The sequence below is a fragment of the Liolophura sinensis genome, chromosome 8 (genome assembly GCF_032854445.1).
Source record: "Liolophura sinensis isolate JHLJ2023 chromosome 8, CUHK_Ljap_v2, whole genome shotgun sequence".
Lineage (NCBI taxonomy): Eukaryota > Metazoa > Mollusca > Polyplacophora > Chitonida > Chitonidae > Liolophura > Liolophura sinensis.
In genome coordinates, this window is record NC_088302.1 from 56,295,809 (window position 1) to 56,319,120 (window position 23,312).

General features: G+C 42.1%; 2 protein-coding genes across 2 annotated transcripts in view; one reads left to right on the forward strand and one right to left on the reverse strand.

Moving 5' to 3' along the window:
* LOC135472228 (Bardet-Biedl syndrome 7 protein homolog) overlaps window positions 1-15,886 on the forward strand; it is a 30,921-nt gene extending 15,035 nt beyond the window's left edge. Inside the window, 10 exon segments of the mRNA XM_064751625.1 lie at window positions 1,979-2,063; window positions 4,050-4,149; window positions 8,818-9,010; window positions 9,397-9,471; window positions 11,256-11,458; window positions 11,748-11,912; window positions 12,264-12,373; window positions 12,481-12,584; window positions 13,889-14,012; window positions 14,775-15,886. Coding sequence (XP_064607695.1) covers window positions 1,979-2,063; window positions 4,050-4,149; window positions 8,818-9,010; window positions 9,397-9,471; window positions 11,256-11,458; window positions 11,748-11,912; window positions 12,264-12,373; window positions 12,481-12,584; window positions 13,889-14,012; window positions 14,775-14,911 — 1,296 coding nt within the window. The 3' untranslated portion in view covers window positions 14,912-15,886.
* A 429-nt stretch (window positions 15,887-16,315) lies between these two features.
* On the reverse strand, window positions 16,316-22,611 carry LOC135473169 (microsomal glutathione S-transferase 2-like). The gene is made up of 5 exons (XM_064753011.1): window positions 22,501-22,611; window positions 21,793-21,892; window positions 20,742-20,812; window positions 18,673-18,754; window positions 16,316-18,108 (listed from the first exon to the last, which is right to left on the reverse strand). The coding sequence occupies exons 1-5, from the start codon at window positions 22,574-22,576 to the stop codon at window positions 17,967-17,969; spliced, it is 471 nt and encodes a 156-aa protein (XP_064609081.1). The 5' UTR covers window positions 22,577-22,611; the 3' UTR covers window positions 16,316-17,966.
* Between the last annotated feature and the right edge of the window lie 701 nt (window positions 22,612-23,312).

Genomic DNA, 23,312 nt, shown 5'->3' on the forward strand with positions numbered 1-23,312 from the left:
GTATAACGGTTCATTCCATTTGGAATGTATTGATGAGACAAACATGACATCAGATTCCAGAATGACCCTCAGTGAATGATTATTGCTGGAAATCATTCTCTCCATTAATCTAACAGGAGTTCATAAAAGTCATTTTCTGTATACTGACCTTCCACTGTCAGGATGAAATGAGTTTTTGTTTCAGTTGAAATTGAGGTTTTTTTTGTTTTTTACCGATTGGTTGAGGTACCAAAACTAAATAGCATTCATTGATTAAAGTAATTATCACTGCCTGTATGAATTCAGTTTAAGGCTGACCTACTGTGTGATATTGCAAACTGATAATCAGTGCAAATTGCAGTTATTGTTACTGTGTAAATGTATTTAAGACTGGCACAAACTGTGTCCAGTAAAGTGGGAAGACCTGCCCAGAAAGACAAAGACTTAAACAAAGAGCATCAATCTAGACTCGCTGAAACTCAAAATGTGTGCAATAAGACTGCTTTGAATTATCTCCCTTGATGTAAACTTGCTGTTACATAACAGCGATCATGACGTAACACGAGATTAGTGTATGAGGTGTGAAACTGTGAGCAGTGGGACTTCGTCTGTTAAAACATGCAGTATGTAGGTTATGCCATGACAATGAGAAATACTTTCAGAACAACAGAATGTAAAGAAAACATTAGATCAGCCTTTAAGAATCGCAGAAATGTTAGGATATCTTAAATTAAGATAAATTAAGCTTAAAGTAATTGTTTTTCAGCTTAAGAGTTCGCCGATGCTGTTTATTGTAGTTAATTAGGGCCAGAATTTTAAAATCATCTAAAAGTGGATTAAAACAATGCATAACATTTATCATAGGTTTTCTGGAAGTTAAAATCTGTCTTAACGCGAGGTTTTCGAAGATCTTATGCCACGTTAACTCCGAAACTTGTCATTAGCAATTCTCCGAGGTACACCTTACTCCACCTTACACCTTTTTAACGGGAGAGTGACGTTAAGGGTGGTAATTCAGTGCCGCCCTATTGTTGTTGACATCACTTTCAAGCTATATTTCAGTGATGAATCAAGATACAATGTTCATGTGCTCTCACTTTTCGTCAAAAATGAAAGTGAAGAAAAAGAAATATCTGAAATATTTTAATGATTTGAAATCATTAAATACTTTACATGTAGACCAGATGAATGTTCTGGGCATTATGTAAATTCTCTTGATACACTATATGTTATCCTTACTTGTCAACTTCCAAAAATTGCCTTTTCTAATCAACGCAGCTGGTCATGGAGATTTCCATATAAGGGAGATAACTAATCGGTTGCTTCGCGAAACTTTGAAGATGTTCAGAAAGAATTTATGTAAAAATGTTGAATACTTCTTTTAAAATTAAGATAAGTTGAATAAATACAATCAGATATTGAGTTTTTTATTCAATAAATGGACTGAATCCAGTCTCGTCCAGACGACTTCTGTAAACCCCTGTCAAACAATACTTTTATGCATGACCTTCACAAATGGTGGAACATTATTGATGGCAGAGATAGCGCTAGTACCACTATATATATGTATATGATGTAGTAATCATCTGAAAATATTACCAAACATGGTCCAGGTCTTCCAGCAACCTGCAGATGCTCCCACCATACTGCTGGCCGTCTTCGTATAAGTGAATTATTCATGAGTACAGCATAAAACACCAATCAAATAAATAAATAAATAAATGAATCAAACATGGTTTGTGACTTGTCAAACATAAATTAAGAGTACACTGACCATGCACATGGTAGATTCCTTAATGACCCAGGAGCTTCTCACCAATGCGGTTGTTGCGGTAAGTTAATGCCCATCTCATGCTGGCTTTCTCTTCAGCTGTGCATGGGCCAGTAATCTGCAGATGAGCATGGGGTTTCCCCCGGGCTGTGCCCAGTTTCCTCCAACCATAATGCTGGCCACTGCACTCTATGGCTGAACTGTGTGTTTATGTGTCATATATTTCAGACGTGTAGCGAGAGTGTGACATCAGTACAAGGGGGAGTGGTCTCTTCACCTGGCTATGATGAGATTGTCTGTGCTACCTATGCAGGTCAGGTTCTCACCTGTCTTACATTGCTTTCTACAAAGACATACATGGAGTCAGCATCCTAAGTAACTGGTACATGTAGTGGATGTGTAGTTATGATAAAGATTCTATTTAGTACAGGTGCTTTCCTTTTAAAATTTGTTTTCAAAATCATTCTGTCCTGTTTTTGACTGATTTACAGTGAGAGGTTTTATTTTTGTATAATTGTTGTTTTTTTTAATAATGAAAAGAGGAGCATATTCCCCAGTTTAAGACCTCAGACAAAAATACAACAGTAACCAATTTCCCTGATATTGCTCGCCTGTGTTCCATTTCCTAAGTGAACAAACTGACAAATGTTTTCAGGGAGAGTTTTTATCTTGTCCTCAAACCCTAAGTACAAGAGTTCAGATGCTGTATCTTCAGAGGGGTGGGCCAGAATCGTGACACTGAGGTAACCTGCCTGACTGGGGTTGGAATGGGAGTGGGGCAGGTTTGTGGGGTGGGTGGTGTAGGTGCATCATACCAGGCATGGGGGATTGGAGAAAAGGGATGCATGTGTTAGTTAGCATGCTAACACTGATGTGGACAGTCATATTACGTTTGAAAGTTATAATACATAACTACACCTGAACATAAGAGGATGTGGTTAGCAACTTTGGGGCAAGGGATATGGTGTAGGAGATGAGGCTGATAAACAGGTTGAGGTGACATGGCTCTCATCATTCAGCAATGTGCATCTTGCCAAAGCATGGTTGTAAGCGGTTAGTCCCAAGACAAGCTGTCCTTCTTTGTGGAGTGAACATGCATGGTTAGGGATGTTTGTGTGGTGCCAGTGTGTAGTGATGCTCTAACATGTAGTGTGTGTATCACATAGTGAATCAGTTGTGGATGCCGTGTATTTGTGAATACTCACTCAGTCTAAAAGCAACTAGTCCAATCTTTTTTTAGTTCAGATAAGTGATTAAGACATGGATTGTATTAATTGAGTTGAGATGAGAGTTGCATTTCTAAAGTTACATTACATTATGCTTCCATTATTATACTTCCATTCAGATAGGGATTGCATTACTTGAGTTCAGATAGGGATTGCATTAAAGGAGTTCAGATAGGGATTGCATTAAAGGAGTTCAGATAGTTCAGATAGAAGTGTATTTCTTGAGTTTAAATGGGAAGTGTATTACTTGAGGTTAGACATTTTAAATAGGGATTGCATTTTTTGAGCTCAGAAAGCTTTGGCCTAGTGCACTACTTGAGTTCAGATAGGGATTGCACTTGAGTTCAATTATTTATTTTAATTTATCAGATGTTTTACGAGGTACTCAAGAATGTTTGACTTACACGATGGTGGCCAGACGAGGTTGCTGGCAGACCTTCCCACGTGCTTGAGTTCAGATAGGGGTTGCATTACTAGAGATCAGGTTGGGATTGCATTACTAGAGATCAGGTTGGGATTGCATTACTAGAGATCAGGTTTGGATTGCATGACTAGAGATTAGGTTGGGATTGCATTACAAGAGATCAGGTTTGGATTGCATGACTAGAGATCAGGTTGGGATTGCATGACTAGAAATCAGGTTATGATTGCATTACTAGAGATCAGGTTTGGATTGCATGACTAGAAATCAGGTTATGATTGCATTACTAGAGATCAGGTTTGGATTGCATTACTAGACTTCAGTATTATTAGGATGAGGATGGTACAGAAGAGTGATTCATGTACTCTTTGATCTTTGGCAGTGACATTTTCACCTGTTAATTTGTTAATACATTACAATATGTGTATAAAATAGATACATTATGTCTATATTAAAGGTGCAGGGACTATTGGTTAGGCTTTATATGAAGGTTTTCTCCCTTAAATAACCAGCTTTGTCTTCTCTCCATACAATTGTGCATCCATGTGCCTCATGCACATCTTAATGGGGTTCTGGGATAAGCTGGTATTAACATAATGTGGTGATGGTGTTATTTGCATGTGACCTCCTGACCTGTGACTGTGCATGATAGGCTGGGTGCTGGCTCTTACCACTGAACCCCAGGCTAAGACAGTCAGCTCTACAACCACCACCATAGACCCAACCACACAAGGCAAGATTGTTCACCTCAAGTGAGTACATGAATCACAGACCCAACCACACAGGGCAAAATTATTCACCTCAAGTGAGTACATGAACCACAGCCATAGAGCCAACCACACATGGCAAGATTATTCACCTCAAGTGAGTACATGAACCATAGCCATAGACCCAACCACACAGCACAAGATTATTCCCCACTAGTAAGTACATGAACCACAGCTATAGACCCAACTGCACAGGGCAAGATTATTCACCTCAAGTGAGTACATGAACCACAGACCCAACCACACAGGGCAAAATTATTCACCTCAAGTGAGTACATGAACCACAGCCATAGACCCAACTGCACAGGGCAAGATTATTCACCTCAAGTGAGTACATGAACCATAGCCATAGATCCAACCACACAGGGCAAGATTATTCACCTCAAGTGAGTACATGAACCACAGCTATAGACCCAACCACACAGGGCAAGATTATTCCCCACTGGTGAGTACATGAACTACAGCCATAGACCCAACCACACAGGGCAAGATTATTCCCCACTAGTGAGCACATGAACCACAGCCATCGACCCAACCACACAGGGCAAGATTATTCCCCACTAGTGAGTACATGAACCACAAACCCAACCACACAGGGCAAGATTATTCCCCACTGGTGAGTACATGAACCACAGCCATAGACCCAACCACACAGGGCAAGATTATTCACCTCAAGTGAGTACATGACCATCACAGACATGACCACACAGGGCAAGATTATTCACCTCAAGTGAGTACATGAACCACAGCCATAGACCCAACCACACAGGGCAAGATTATTCCCCACTGGCGAGTACATGAACCACAGCCATAGACCCAACCACACAGGGCAAGATTATTCACCTCAAGTGAGTACATGAACCACAGCCATAGACCCAACCACACAGGGCAAGATTATTCGCCTCAAGTGAGTACATGAACCATAGCCATAGATCCAACCACACAGGGCAAGATTATTAACCACTAGTGAGTACATGAACCACAGCTATAGATCCAACCACACAGGGCAAGATTATTCCCCACTGGCGAGTACATGACCATCACAGACATGACCACACAGGGCAAGATTATTCACCTCTAGTGAGTACATGAACCACAGCCATAGACCCAACCACACATGGCAAGATTATTCCCCACTGGTGAGTACATGAACCACAGCCATAGACCCAACCACACAGGGCAAGATTATTCACCTCAAGTGAGTACATGAACCATAGCCATAGACCCAACCACACAGGGCAAGATTATTCACCTCAAGTGAGTACATGAACCACAGCCATAGACCCAACCACACATGGCAAGATTATTCCCCACTGGCGAGTACATGAACCACAGCCATAGACCCAACCACACAGGGCAAGATTATTCACTACAAGTGAGTACATGAACCATAGCCATAGAGCCAACCACACAGGGCAAGATTATTCACCTCAAGTGAGTACATGAACCACAGCCATAGACCCAACCACACAGGGCAAGATTATTCACCTCAAGTGAGTACATGAACCATAGCCATAGATCCAACCACACAGGGCAAGATTATTCCCCACTGGCGAGTACATGACCATCACAGACATGACCACACAGGGCAAGATTATTCACCTCTAGTGAGTACATGAACCACAGCCATAGACCCAACCACACATGGCAAGATTATTCCCCACTGGTGAGTACATGAACCACAGCCATAGACCCAACCACACAGGGCAAGATTATTCACCTCAAGTGAGTACATGAACCATAGCCATAGACCCATCCACACAGGGCAAGATTATTCACCTCAAGTGAGTACATGAACCACAGCCATAGACCCAACTGCACAGGGCAAGATTATTCACCTCAAGTGAGTACATGAACCATAGCCATAGATCCAACCACACAGGGCAAGATTATTCACCTCAAGTGAGTACATGAACCATAGCCATAGATCCAACCACACAGGGCAAGATTATTCACCTCAAGTGAGTACATGAACCACAGCCATAGATCCAACCACACAGGGCAAGATTATTCCCCACTGGCGAGTACATGACCATCACAGACATGACCACACAGGGCAAGATTATTCACCTCTAGTGAGTACATGAACCACAGCCATAGACCCAACCACACATGGCAAGATTATTCCCCACTGGTGAGTACATGAACCACAGCCATAGACCCAACCACACAGGGCAAGATTATTCACCTCAAGTGAGTACATGAACCATAGCCATAGACCCAACCACACAGGGCAAGATTATTCACCTCAAGTGAGTACATGAACCACAGCCATAGACCCAACTGCACAGGGCAAGATTATTCACCTCTAGTGAGTACATGAACCACAGCCATAGACCCAACCACACATGGCAAGATTATTCCCCACTGGTGAGTACATGAACCACAGCCATAGAGCCAACCACACAGGGCAAGATTATTCACCTCAAGTGAGTACATGAACCATAGCCATAGACCCAACCACACAGGGCAAGATTATTCACCTCAAGTGAGTACATGAACCACAGCCATAGACCCAACCACACAGGGCAAGATTATTCACCTCAAGTGAGTACATGAACCATAGCCATAGACCCAACCACACAGGGCAAGATTATTCACCTCAAGTGAGTACATGAACCACATCCATAGACCCAACTGCACAGGGCAATATTATTCACCTCAAGTGAGTACATGAACCACAGCTATAGACCCAACCACACAGCACAAGATTATTCCCCACTGGTGAGTACATGAACCACAGCCATAGACCCAACCACACAGGGCAAGATTATTCCCCACTGGTGAGTACATGAACCACAAACCCAACCACACAGAGCAAGATTATTCCCCACGGGCGAGTACATGACCATCACAGACATGACCACACAGGGCAAGATTATTCACCTCTAGTGAGTACATGAACCACAGCCATAGACCCAACCACACATGGCAAGATTATTCCCCACTGGCGAGTACATGAACCACAGCCATAGACCCAACCACACAGGGCAAGATTATTCACCTCAAGTGAGTACATGAACCATAGCCATAGAGCCAACCACACAGGGCAAGATTATTCCCCACTAGTGAGTACATGAACCACAGATATAGACCCAACTGCACAGGGCAAGATTATTCACCTCAAGTGAGTACATGAACCACAGCCATAGACCCAACCACACAGGGCAAGATTATTCCCCACTAGTGAGTACATGAACCACAGATATAGACCCAACTGCACAGGGCAAGATTATTCCCCACTAGTGAGTACATGAACCACAAACCCAACCACACAGGGCAAGATTATTCCCCACTGGCGAGTACATGACCATCACAGACATGACCACACAGGGCAAGATTATTCACCTCTAGTGAGTACATGAACCACAGCCATAGACCCAACCACACATGGCAAGATTATTCCCCACAGGCGAGTACATGAACCACAGCCATAGACCCAACCACACAGGGCAAGATTATTCACCTCAAGTGAGTACATGAACCATAGCCATAGAGCCAACCACACAGGGCAAGATTATTCACTACAAGTGAGTACATGAACCATAGCCATAGACCCAACCACACAGGGCAAGATTATTCCCCACTAGTGAGTGCATGACCATCACAGACATGACCACACAGGGCAAGATTATTCCCCACTAGTGAGTACATGAACCACAGCCATAGGCCCAACCACACAGGGCAAGATTATTCCCCACTAGTGAGTACATGACCATCACAGACATGACCACACAGGGCAAGATTATTCCCCACTGGTGAGTACATAAGCATCACAGACATGACCACACAGGGCAAGATTATTCCCCACTAGTGAGTACATGACCATCACAGACATGACCACACAGGGCAAGATTATTCCCCACTAGTGAGTACATGACCATCACAGACATGACCACACAGGGCAAGATTATTCCCCACTGGTGAGTACATAAGCATCACAGACATGACCACACAGGGCAAGATTATTCCCCACTAGTGAGTACATGACCATCACAGACCCAACCACACAGGGCAAGAGTATTCCCCACTAGTGAGTACATGACCATCACAGACATGACCACACAGGGCAAGAGTATTCACCTCTAGTGAGTACATGTACATGATCATTGCAGACCCAACCACACAGGACAGCTTTTTATACCCTTACCCAGTTGTAGCTTATGGGTGTATTATACCCTGGCATGGTGAGATTTGCTGTGATGTTTGTGTGTAGTTGTGGTTGTCACTAGCCTGAATGCCACATGTAGCATGAAAGAATAGCTGTAGACCTAGGGATACACATATGTGTATGGGTATAAAGAAAACATTTTTCGTCATAACTTTCATATTTTGCATCGTGTAATAAATATAAATTATGATGTTTACAGAGTTAAATGTACATGTAAGATCCAAAGAAAATGTATATATGTGTATTGTAAAAAAAAGATATGCATTTTCTTCAATATTAGCTTGTTACACATAAGCAAAGTATTTTGCCGATATCAGAATAATGAACATGTATTTTATTGCTGCCCTGGGTTTTTGAACAGGAATAAAGCATTTCCCTATTCTGTTATTACAATATACACGTAGTCTGTAGTTAGGGGCATTCAGTGTTTACCGATGAGTGGTCTTGGGTATAGATGTGAAGTGTTGGTGAATGTTTTGCAGACATGAGTTAGAAGATTTACAACAAAAGGTGATGAGGGAAAGGGAAAAGTACCAGCACACTGCCCAGACCAAGGGGGCGTTGTCAGCACTTCCCGCGTTTGACATCAACAACAAGTTTGTGTTGAATAGAGAGGACGCTAGCTACACGCTGAGTCTGGAGGTACAGATGGCCATAGATAACGTGCTACTACAGGTGAGCAGTGTTGACTGTGATCGTTTTGACATGTTTGATTCTCAAGAATATTTTTATGGTTGGACAATAACGAGGGTTGTTCGTAACTTGATAAGTCTCTGCTTGTGAGGCTCACACCATACCACTGGGAGCTGATGTAACCCAGATACATGTAGTCAAGTGTTGATCATCTGTAGTTAGATCACGTCTTTTCAGATTGCTTTGTGATTTAAAATTGTACTGATTACCTGGAGATCTACAGGTTAATGGTTATGGGAATGACAAGTACATGTATGTGAGGTGAGGAGTTTTACATGAAGCTGTTAGTCTACCAGTGTGGTGACAGATGTCTCAACTGTTTACAGTCAGTGAATTGTTTATGCACATGGTTTACAACTGTGTTCCAGAGTGATGTGCCTATAGACCTGTTGGATGTAGAGAAAAACTCTGCAGTGGTCAGCTACAGCGCCTGTAACCCTGAGGTAAGCTAATCATGCCCCTACACTGCCTGTAACCCTGAGGTAAGTTAATCATGCCCCTACAGCGCCTGTTACCCTAAGGTAAGCTAATCATGCCCCTACACCGTCTGTCACCCTGAGGTAAGCTAATCATGCCCCTACACCGTCTGTCACCCTGAGGTAAGCTAATCCTGCCCCTACACCGCCTCTAACCTTGAGGTAAGCTGATCCAGCCCCTACACCGCCTGTAACCCTGAGGTAAGCTAATCATGCCCCTACACCGCCTGTCACCCTGAGGTAAGCTAATAATGCCCCTACACCACCTGTAACCCTGAGGTAAGCTAATCATGCCCCTACAATGCCTGTCACCCTGAGGTAAGCTAATCCTGCCCCTACACCGCCTGTCACCCTGAGGTAAGTTAATCCTGCCCCTACACCGCCTGTCACCCTGAGGTAAGCTAATGATGCCCCTACAACACCTGTAACCCTGAGGTAAGCTAATCATGCCCCTACACCACCTCTAACCCTGATGTAAGCTAATCATGCCCCTACACTGCCTCTAACCCTGAGGTAAGCTAATAATGCCCCTACAACGCCTGTCACCCTGAGGTAATCTAATCCTGCGCCAACACCACCTCTAATCCTTAGGTAAGCTAATCCTGCCCCTACACCACCTCTAACCCTGAGGTAAGCTAATCCTGCCCCTACACCGCCTGTCACCCGGAGGTAAGCTAATCATGCCCCTACATCACCTCTAACCCTGAGGTAAGCTAATCATGCCCCTACACCACCTCTAACCCTGAGGTAAGCTAATCATGCCTACACCACCTCTAACCCTAAGGTAAGCTAATCATGCCCCTACACCACCTCTAACCCTGAGGTAAGCTAATCATGCCCCTACACTGCCTGTCACCCTGAGGTAAGCTAATCCTGCCCCTACACCACCTCTAACCCTGAGGTAAGCTAATCATGCCCCTACACCACCTCTAACCCTGAGGTAAGCTAATCATGCCCCTACACCACCTCTAACCCTGAGGTAAGCTAATCATGCCCCTACACCACCTCTAACCCTGAGGTAAGCTAATCATGCCCCTACACCACCTCTAACCCTGAGGTAAGCTAATCATGCCCCTACAACACCTGTCACCCTGAGGTAAGCTAATCATGCCCCTACACCACCTCTAACCCTGAGGTAAGCTAATCCTGCCCCTACAACGCCTGTCACCCTAAGGTAAGCTAACCATGCCCCTACACCACCTCTAACCCTGATGTAAGCTAATCATGCCCCTACACCACCTCTAACCCTGAGGTAAGCTAATAATGCCCCTACAACGCCTGTCACCCTGAGGTAAGCTAATCATGCCCCTACACTGCCTCTAACCCTGAGGTAAGCTAATATAGCCCCTACAACGCCGGTCACCCTAAGGTAAGCTAACCATGCCCCTACACCACCTCTAACCCTGAGGTAAGCTAATCATGCCCTTACACCACCTCTAACCCTGAGGTAAGCTAATCATGCCCCTACAACGCCTGTCACCCTGAGGTAAGCTAATCCTGCGCCTACACCGCCTGTCATGACAGATTGATGGAGATCCCTCAGTTTTGTTGCTCTGCCTATATAAATATGACCCCATCTCAGCACATCAGAGTAAATCCTAACACTTCAGTGTGCTGCATTGCAGCTCTCATTTACTATCTTTTATGACAGTTAAGAGAAAATTCTAGTCCTCTGATTGGTCAGTAACATTTGAAGGTTTGTGTGGCGATACAAGTGTCAGTTCAGTAATGTAGTATAATGTTCCTTTCAGGAGGGTAATTTTTTGTTAGCCACCTACCGTTGTCAGGCGAACACCACACGGCTGGAGCTGAAGGTGCGGTCTATAGAGGGCCAGTATGGGACACTTCAGGCGTACATCACCCCAAGGGTCCAACCAAAGACGTGCATAGTCAAACAGTACCTGGTTAAACCTCTGTCACTTCATCAACGTACACACGTGTTTGATAACTCCAGGTATGCATGTATGCTACCACACAAAGCATGTCAAGGCTAGGCTGAATATAGAAGATCAAGGAAACATTGGCATATATGTCATAACTGACATATTTTATAGTTTCCCTTTTCTGTTAAAAGAGGCACATGTGAGTATTTTTATTTGGCTGTCAGTATTTTTCTTCACAGTTCTAATTCAAGAATGAGACTTCTTTTAGACATGTATGTATTGAGGACAACTAAAATGTTTTGCACAGATAAAACTGTGCTTTTGTCTGTGTTAATTTGGTTTTTTTCTTTATTTGTGTAGACCACTGAACACTCTGAAGTTGACTGGCCAGTTCAGTTTAGCTGAAGTCCACTCCTGGGTATCTTTTTGCCTGCCTGAATTACCAGAGAGAGCTCCAGCAGGGGAGACAATCACATTTCATTTTCTGTCAACTTTCCTGGATACCCAGTTGGAATGCACTTACAGGTGAGAAATTGACATTTTTGGTCAAGAAGGGATGATGTGTGGATATTTGTAGATCCTACTAATACACTACTTAAATCTTAATTGTTGCATTTCTTAGAAAATGAGTAATAAATAATTTCCAGTTTTTACGTACAGAATAAAGCCAAAAGCAGACATATGTAGATTATTAGAAAATTGATTTTGTCTATTCTCAAAACAAAAAAGATCAAGTTGTACTTTGAGAGTGGCTTCACTTAGGTACAGATACATGTATATGATGTACCATTTGTGATACTCACAGGCTGTGTTATGCATGACTGAAGGTGGATTTTCCCTCTCTTCATCTTGTTAAACTCACACGTATGTTTACAGAAAAGGTGAGGCTGTTTTTAGATCTGACAACATTTCAACAATCTCTATACTCAAAGATGTACTGACCAAGGAGGCCACCAAGAAGAAGATTCGCCTTGATATTACGTATGGTAAGTTTGTGAAGATTTTACATATTGACATTGGCATTATAATAATATCCTCGTTTGATGTCTTCATAATTTGTAGATAACATATTGTCTTGTTCTTCCCACACCAGACATCGATGAGAACTCCATCCCTCACACACTGAGTCTGATCCACCCTAAGCTGGAGTACCAGCTGTTACTGGCCAAGAAAGTCCAGCTAATAGATGGCCTCAGGGTAGGTATAATGTACAGTCACAGGGACTACGGAGGGTAACACAGTCCCAGACACTACAGACTATAATACAGTCCCAGAGACTACAGAGTATAATACATGGTTCCACAGACTACAGAGTATAACACACAGTCCCAGAGACTACAGAGTATAACACACTGTTCCAGAGACAACAGAGTATAACACACAGTCCCAGAGACTACAGAGTATAACACACTGTTCCAGAGACAACAGAGTATAACACAGTCCCAGAGACTACAGAGTATAACACACAGTCTCAGAGACTACAGAGTATAACACACAGCCCCAGAGACTACAGAGTATAACACATGGTTCCACAGACTACAGAGTATAACACACAGTCCCAGAGACTACAGATTATAACACACTGTTCCAGAGACAACAGAGTATAACACACAGTCCCAGAGACTACAGAGTATAACACACGGTTCCAGAGTATAACACACAGTCCCAGAGACTACAGAGTATAACACACAGTCTCAGAGACTACAGAGTATAACACACAGTCTCAGAGACAGACTACAGAATATAACACTCGGTTCCAGGGTATAACACACAGTCCCAGAGACTACAGAGTATAACACACAGTCCCAGAGACTACAGAGTATAATACACAGTCTCAGAGACTACAGAATATAACACACGGTTCCAGAGTATAACACACAGTCCCAGAGACCACAGAGTATAACACACAGTCTCAGAGACTACACAGTATAACACACAGTCCCAGAGACTACACAGTATAACACACAGTCCCAGAGACTACAGAGTATAATACACAGTCTCAGAGACCACAGAGTATAACACACAGTCCCAGAGACTACACAGTATAACACACAGTCCCAGAGACTACACAGTATAACACACAGTCCCAGAGACTACATTAAAATATGAAGCGCAGGAGATGTGGGTTCAATTCCCTGGCTTTAACAGAGTTTTTCTCTGCTCTTATTGTTCGTTGTGCCTTTCTGATAGCACTTTGAATCGGTTATGGGGATAACTTGTCCACATATATGGCTTACAAGACTGTAATGTAACACCCAGATAAATTCATCACTGACTTGTGAAGGTCAGTGTCATTAGGTTTCCTCAATCCATAATACTGACTGCCATCGTATCAGTGAAAATTGTTTCAGCATGTTACCAAACAAAAATCAAACAAATCAGTGTACACATGTATTTGTACAGATGTGTGTCTATTAAAAGACAATGCATGTCTGTATCTAGGGGAGATAACCATGTTTCATTGACTGACTTCTAACTGAGTGTGTGTTGTACCTGACCAGGAGATGCAGGTCCATGAGAGTGACCTAAGCTTTATGTCACCTGAATACAGACAAATCCTGGACAATGCTGAGGCTCTGCAGATAGAGTTCAAACAACAGCCCTGTCACCTTGAGAGGCTCTACGGTATCCTTTTTCACCCCTGGGCTCTTCATACAGTGGCTGAGTCGTTCTGTGAAGTAGCTATATGTATGCACTAGGGCAGTTATTTGGTATTTAAATGGCAGGGATGAGAATTTCGGCTGATGAATTGATTTCAGGTGAGAAATCTTGACTTTCAAACTGCCTAATCTTTCACAATGATGGCCACAACTAATCATTTACTAATGGGAGTCAGTTAGTGGTAGAAGAAAGTTTACTGATTTTAAAGGAGAAAATTCTCTTTCCAGAAGAACTGTGCCTATGTGTCTGAAGGTTCTAGTCCTAGATTTTTTAATAGTCATACTCCTGAAGTATCTGAGTCTAGCTTAGTGTTATGAAATTCATGGGTTTGTAGTACACAAAGGTTAGTGCCTACATTTGTAACTTGGTGAGTTTCACCCAATTTAGCTTTTCAATCATTTGTTTGCCGCCAAGCATTTACCTGTACATTGATGATTGTCTCTTTGCATAGGCTATTCCAAAGTAATGTGTTCTTCAAAGCGGTGATAGCAATATTGCCTATGTATGTTGCTATGGTGGTTATAATCAATGAACCTTGCCATCGCTTTCTGAACGTGGGCTTCGGATGGTCTATTACTCAAAATCAGTAAATTTTATCCAGTCACCAAGCGAACACAAACAAAAGTAGAGTCAACGTAATAACACTTGAGGAGAAAAACTTTGATGTTTATGGTCAGCATAAGAATGTACAGCTTCTGTAATTGATTTACCTTAACGCCTGCTCAGGTATGATCACAGATCTCTTCATTGACAAGTTCAAGTTCAAAGGTCAGAATGTCAAAGGGAAAGTACCGGCTCTTTTGGAGATTCTGGACAACTATGATCTCACAAATCTCATCACGTTTTTCCAGACAGCTTCATGATACCTGGTACAGGGATGGGGGCTTTCTGGCCACAGATACATGTACATACAAAACATGATCTGTACCATAAGCTGTAAACGTGCTCTTATCAGTCATGTTGACGACGTTCAGTCCTAGCTTGTAATGTGGGCATACGCCGTACATGTACTGTTTATTATGATCTGACACATCTTCACTTTGTTCTAGGAATTTAGACTTGTATGGACCGTTTGTTAACCCTCTTTGATCTTCCTAGAAATGTCAACACTCATATAAACACAGGCAAAGCATAAATACCATGTACATGTATAATGGTAGTTTTCTGGATGAAGGCCTGGATCATGACCAAATATGTAATGGATTCGAGCCTAGTCCAGTGCCAAGCTTTCGACACACTATCATGTAAATCTGTCGTGCATAACTTTCCTGTAAAGTTGCTGACAGTCCGACACTGACAGATAAGTAAATGCACAATGAACCTGTGTGGCTGATGTAAATATCAGCTTTGTATAATACATGTAAATACATACCGTACTGATGGAATGAGTGTTAGATGAATCTCACCAGCAGCTGGCTAGCCTTTATGTTCAACCCCTGCTTAATTGGGAAGGTCACATTTTTAGGTAAACCTCATAAAAACTGTTGTTCTGGTTATGCCATCCAGTGGCCCCCGTGGCCGAAGACTTTAGCACGCCAGCGCGGCCCAATGACCCACGAGCCTCTCACCAGTCTGGTCGCTGTGAAATTAAGTCCAGCTCATGCTGGCTACCTCTCAGGCTATACTTGGGAAGATATGCAGATGGTCGTAGGTTCCCCTTGGTTCTGCCTTGTTTCCTCCCACCCTAATGCTGGCTGTCGTTGCTGCCATGTGGTTTAGAATTTTCTACACCTCTTTTTGTTAAAGTATAAGAGGACGAATATATATATAAATATGTTTATTATATGAGAAGAGAACTAAAATACTTACTGTAATGAAAAAAAAAATTAAAAAATTAAAGTCACAATTAAAATCTTTACAACTCGTTCATCTTCGATTTTTGTTTCTACATGAAGGTGTCTTATCCCATCTATTGCAGAGAAATGTGATTGAATTGGAAAAAAACATTTAAATGCATAGTTCCCACCAACATCACACGTAGTTTTTATTCTCATGAAATCCATTAGGAACTCTCTAGGAACAGTCTACTGGAGACTGGAAATACCTCTATAAAGATGATTCTGCCTAGCAGAAATAATATCCAATATTACAGCAAGATCATGAATGCGAGTACTTAAAGGTGGGGAAAACAACAATAACACATTTATTCGCTGATGGCTGACAGACCTAAACATTGCATGAAGTTCAGATGAAAGAGTGTGCAGTTCGTTGTGAATATGGTCTTGATTCATATTAAATATAAAATCAAATAAACAAAAACTGGTCCAGGGTGGCAGAAGCTAGACTGAAGGGAAAAGCTCACTGGTAAAATGATAGTGAAAGGACATCTGTGGTAAACAAAATTTACAAGAGCGAAAACAAAACCATTAGGCATGTTAGGAATATAAACTTTATTGTGCTTGACAGCATATACAGCTAATACTGTAAATGTGACCTGAAATCCACAGCAAGTAAATGAATTCTCCAGAACAGAACTAAAACAAATCAGTGTAAAACATGTTAATATTTCTGTCTCTGTACGTGCTGTTGTGGACAGTGCAAATTTCAGATATCAGTAGCTACCATAAAGACTAAAATCACCAATAATATAACATATATAACCCAGCATGCGTACTGTGCAATGTTTTTGACTGCAAAATAAATGTTATAAAATGTGAAAATCCTATTATTTCCCTTAAAACCTATCACAGTATATTTACATGTTGTGATGCATGTACTTTCCCTGTACTTTAGTGTTACCATAAATCATAACATGGAAACATTTCACTTCTGAGCAAATTTGAAAAAACTTCAAAATAAAACACTGGCCAAACACAAAACGAGCTAAACTGACACGTAAAAACACACACTGAATGCATTAAAATGTTCCGGTTACTGTACAGTACAACCTGAAGGATTCTTCACACCATTATCAACAAACTGATAAAACTGAACAAGTCCCTGAAGTGTCAATACGATAATTATCCCAAAACGCTTTTATAAAGAAAAACATATTCATGTACATATTTTATCAAAATAAGGTAAAAACTGATTTCATTTGATATGTTGTACCTGGATGTGGTAGGGGGTACAGTGTGGATGTGGTAGGAGGCACAGTGTGGATGTGGTAGGGGATGTGGTAGGGGGTACAGTGTGGATGTGGTAGGGGGTACAGTGTGGATGTGGTAGGAGGCACAGTGTGGATGTGGTAGGGGGTACAGTGTGGATGTGGTAGGGGATGTGGTAGGGGGTACAGTGTGGATGTGGTAGGGGGTACAGTGTGGATGTGGTAGGAGGCACAGTGTGGATGTGGTAGGAGGCACAGTGTGGATGTGGTAGGGGATGTGGTAGGGGGTACAGTGTGGATGTGGTAGGGGGTACAGTGTGGATGTGGTAGGGGGTACAGTGTGGATGTGGTAGGGGATGTGGTAGGGGGTACAGTGTGGATGTGGTAGGGGATGTGGTAGGGGTTACAGTGTGGATGTGGTAGGGGGTACAGTGTGGATGTGGTAGGGGGTACAGTGTGGTAGGGGGTACAGTGTGGATGTGGTAGGGGGTACAGTGTGGATGTGGTAGGAGGCACAGTGTGTTATATAAAAATTATCTATGTAAAAAGTAACTGTACATGTATTGGTAAATCTAGTTTATGTAGGTGTACAAACCCAGCTGGCATATTGGGAGAGAAACACAGTCAGTAGTACCCTAATTCCTAAACCTTTTCGCATATGAAAAAGCAATCTTCAGTGCAATTTATTCACATATTTAATTTGATTTTGGAGACAAAACTGCATTGGTTGGATTGGCCAGTTTTTAGGGCTTCGCAAAAAGTATAATTTTATCTGTCTACACAGAATAATACCTTCAGAATATGCTAAAATAAACACCTTGCAAACACGTGAAAAGGTTGAAGAATGACAATAGAGACTTCTACTTTACTTATTAAAAGTTGAGATACTTCTTAGCGATGTTAGCTTTGATATCAATGCCTGCATAAGATGCCAGTAGTGTGTTCACAATGCCTGCCAAAGACAGCACCAGGAACACCTGAAGGGCCAGCACAGATTTCTTAAAAGCACCAAGTCTGAAAAAAAAAGAATTAATAACGAAGTTACACAACTGCATGAGGCAATTCTTTAAGTCAAAATATAGAGTGATGCTGTCTGTACCAGTCAACTCCAGGTATGAAAAAGTTTGTGCATGCATGTAGTCATTTGGGGATAGGGGTGTGTGTGGAGGGTGGGGGGGGGGGGAGTGAGAGAGTGCTCAGGGTTTAACGTTGTACAGCACAATTTTTCAGTCATATGACGACAAAGGAGTGCATGTACATGTAACCTGCCTCCTTGTTGCAGGACAGATTTCCACCTCTCTTTTATCTAGTGCTGCTTCACTGAGATGACTTAGCATAGGCAAGTAAGGCACCCCACCCGAGCCATTATATTGATATGGGTCAACCAGACGTTGGACTCTCCCCTTAATGCTGAATGCCAAACAAGGAAGCTACAACTTCCTCTTTTAAGGTCTTAGGTGTGTGACCCAACCAAGGATTGACCCTGGATCTACTGCTCCCTGAAGCGGACGATCTAGCAACTAAGCCATCAGGGTCAGAAAAGGGGGGTTAGGGGCAGGCATCGGGGGAGTTGCTCACCTCTTTTCAGTGGCCTCTGCATAACCGTTAAAATACTCCTCTCTCGCATAAATGTAAAAGAGACCAACTAAAGCAGCCACAACTGAAAAATAAAAAAATAATGATTATCAGTTTTACGTCAATCCACAGTTGATTCATCAATTTATTTGAGTGCTCATCTGGATGATTGCAACTACACTGACAATAGTGCTTAATGCATCAACTGAAAATATTTACTTACTTAATTTATCATAGTTTTATGCTGTCCTCAAGAATATTTCACTTACATCTTATACAACCTGGGACTAAGGTAAGTCTGTTATCTTTATGGTCCAGCACAGGCCAGCGTTATGGTGGGAGGAAACCCACGACCATCAGCAGGTTGCTGGAAAACCTTGCCAAGTGCGACCAGAGAGGAAGCCAGCATGAGCTGGACTTAAACTCGCAGTGAGCGTATTGGAGAGAGGCTCCTGGGCCTTTGTGCTCCGCTAGCACGCTAAACCACTAGGCCAGAGAGGCCCCCAGAGTCTGAAAATAATACATGTATAAGCAACACTTTTACATAATTGTGATGTGGTGACCCTTTTGAGGTTTGAACCCATGGCATTTGGGACAATAGTCTGTGACTTTGTAACTTCATGACTTTGATAGGATACAGAAATAATTAGTATCAATTCCACCATATATTTCCGTATGATATCACTGAATGACCACGTAACAGAAAACCCATCAATGACTGATGCTGTCCAATTAAAGCAGATAATTTTGTCTGCTATGGGATAATAGCCAGTACACTGCTATAACATATATTCATATAGTCTTCGTATATGTACAGGTAGTAAGAAAAGTGAATGACATCACAGGGACTATCTCAAGCAACACAAGCTGCATTAAGCTCCAAAACTAAACTTCAAGCACTAAATCAAAACGAAATCCTCATCAGCCAGGTTGCAGAGAGCCCATACCCTCTGCCTTGTTTATACACAAACTATTACCATGTACATGTTTACATGTGGTATGCATTTATCACCTGTGTTCACTAAGTCTGATTACCAGAATATTCTGTATCACAAAGTGTTCCAGTCATGCCTTAATTGAGAAATAGCCCTCACACCCACAGGTAGTGTTCACTAAGTCTGATTACCAGAATATTCTGTATCACAAAATGTTCTAGTCACACCTTAATTGAGAAATAGCCCACACACCCACAGGTAGTGTTCACTAAGTGTGATTACCAGACTATTCTGTATCACAAAACGTTCTAGTCAAACCTTAACTGAGAAATAGCCCACACACCCACAGGTAGTGTTGAGTAAGTTTGATTACCAGAATATTCTGTATCACAAAACGTTCTAGTCACACCTTAATTGAGAAATAGCCCACACACCCACAGGTAGTGTTCACTAAGTGTGATTACCAGACTATTCTGTATCACAAAACGTTCTAGTCACACCTTAATTGAGAAATAGCCCACACACCCACAGGTAGTGTTCACTAAGTGTGATTACCAGACTATTCTGTACCACAAAACGTTCTAGTCACACCTTAATTGAGAAATAGCCCACACACCCACAGGTAGTGTTCACTAAGTGTGATTACCAGAATAGTCTGTATCACAAAACGTTCTAGTCACACCTTAACTGAGAAATAGCCCACACACCCACAGGTAGTGTTCACTAAGTGTGATTACCAGACTATTCTGTATCACAAAACGTTCTAGTCACACCTTAACTGAGAAATAGCCCACACACCCACAGGTAGTGTTCACTAAGTGTGATTACCAGACTATTCTGTATCACAAAGCGTTCTAGTCACACCTTAATTGAGAAATAGCCCACACACCCACAGGTAATGTTGAGTAAGTTTGATTACCAGACTATTCTGTATCACAAAGCGTTCTAGTCACACCTTAATTGAGAAATAGCCCACAAACCCACAGGTAGTGTTGAGTAAGTTTGATTACCAGAATATTCTGTATGACAAAACTTTCTAGTCACTCCTTAATTGAGAAATAGCCCACACACCCACAGGTAGTGTTGAGTAAGTTTGATTACCAGACTATTCTGTATCACAAAGCGTTCTAGTCATACCTTGATTGAAAAATAGCCCAGACACCCACAGGCACACCAGAAACACTGGGAAGAACTCTAAAGTGTTTTGTCTGCAAAATAAACACACGATTCAGAAGTAAGTAGAGTATGTAGGCCTATGCCTGACGTTTTATGTCGCACTTAACAATTTAGGAAGTATCGGTACATTGGGTACATGTACATATACTGTGTCTTCTTGTGGCAGGGCGAGGCAATGCTGCCACTGAAGTTTCATGCCGAAGACACCAGACATGAGATCCCACCCAGTCACATTATACTGACACCGGGCCTACATTTACCAGTCCTATTTCCTTCCTCTAACCTCTCAGTGTTGAGTGCCAAGTGAGGCAGCAACAAATACCATTTTCAAAAACTTTGGTACGACCAAACCCGGGTTTGATTCCAGGTCTCCTGATTTCGGAAATACCGAAACCTACAGTATGATATGTAGTATGAATACAGAATCAACTGCTGAAATATCGAGCCTAAAATTTCTGATTAATTTTGTTGTTTGTTTTTTTTTTTTTTTTTGCATTTTGTTGAATTTATTATTAAGTAATATCACCATTTTAATTATAGCTCTCCTTAGCAAAATCTAACTTAAATTTCAGACCATGCAGGATATTTGCTTTTGACTGAAGTATTCCTGCCACACTTGGGATGATGTCTTGACTTCTGAATATGACACCTTCAGTCAATTCAAAGACTCTATGTATTTATTTATTTGATTGGTGTTTTACGCAATACTCAAGAATATTTCACTTATACGATGGCGAACAGCAATATGGTGGGAGAAAACCGGGCAGAGCCCAGGGGAGACCCATGTCCATTTAAAGGTTGCTGCCAGACCTTTCACGTACGACCGGAGAGGAAACTGTGACGCACTGGTGAGAGGCTCTTTGATCACTGCAGCACACTGGCGTGCTAACCACGTCAGCCACAATGGTCCCCTCTGCCCCTATTCAACGTATTTATACATGAATGGTAATGTCTTCATCTGACAATAAATCTACCAGGGTTCTATCAGGGTGTGATAACACCTCCCCCTTACTGAGCTCTGAAGTGTCGCACAAAACCAGGGTCACCAGTTGTCTCCGGGGGTACGACCTTGAACTTCCTGCGAGCATTTCCAACCTTCCTGGCAAAACGTGCTGTGAATAGGATATGAAAACGTAGTAAGGTCCGAGTGTGCTGATATGTCAATGTTCACATGCAATGGGAACAGGAATCGACAATTTTTCAATAGAGAAGCAGACCGGTACCAAAATCTCAAAAGTCCACAGCATCTATATAATGACAATTAATTTCTCACATTTGTCACGCAATTTCAAGCAAGCTGCAAACATGTAACGACCACAGCCAAAATATTACATTATGTGAGATTTGCTTACACTAGATCACGTTTTCTAGTCAGTCATCTCGTCACTCGGGTCAGGTCAAAATCTGGGACTACTGATTTAATATCCATCCTGACTGAAGGGTCAGTTGCCATTTCTGCGTCAAACTAGCTTTATATGTGTGTACATGAAGATAAAATGCATGCAACAAGCTAAATGGCATGGATGACTAAATTCGCTGTTTGGATTAATTTGTAAACATAAAAAAAAAACAAAAACAATACTCCCAACAGTCATCGCTAGCAGCATGTCGTTGTCACAACGAGTCTGCGTAGGAGCTACAACCACTAGGTCTAGCTGTTAATGTACTGCTGTATCACATGGTAATGCACCAGCTATGATGTTGATCATGCGGTACCCACCCAGTTGGTAAGCTGCCAGAAGTGACACTGCTCCCAAGAACACGATGTCTTCCAAAATATGATGCAGGTAACCCATTTTCTGAAGCTCCTGCAGAACAAGTCGGCGAACAAGTAACGTGCGATTGCAATACAAGGGACATAACCCTGACTGCACTTTTACCCGTTTGAATTTTACCCCGAATATTTGAGTCATAATGTGAACGAGTTGATTGGGTTAAAAGCTATATAACTTAATTTTCTCCCTCAACATAAATTGACTGGATGTAGCGCATCGAACCTGACTATACTTGTTGAGGCTGCTGTCATTTGTAAAACTTCAATGTCAAAGTTGAACGGAGAGAGCGGCTGGGAAAACATGTGCCATATAGCTAACCTAATGAATTAGACGTTGTGGGCCTGTATCGTAAGCATACTGGACAAGGTCTAATATATTAGGGTACCATATAGACATCTTTCAGTCACGTATTTTTCAATGGCCTGTCACTCGAGATCTACGAAAAGTACAAATCTGAGACTTGCATCAAATTGTAGCCCAGTTTCTTGTGCATGCCAACGGATTTGAGCTACGGTCTATAGTTTTCTCGCTAGAAATATTTAAATGACACCACTTTACTTCAGAAATATAAATGTAAGCCTGTGCATTTAACATAGACACTAGGGGTAACTGTGTATTACTGTTCATGTGCTGTAGGTAACCTACCCCATAGGTCGGCCGCCTGTCACTCAAACCGAGAAATGAACAACTCTCCCAGATCAGAAAAGTGAGTCGACGGTTCCCGGTAGGCTGGTACGATATGCGATTCAAGGCCTAC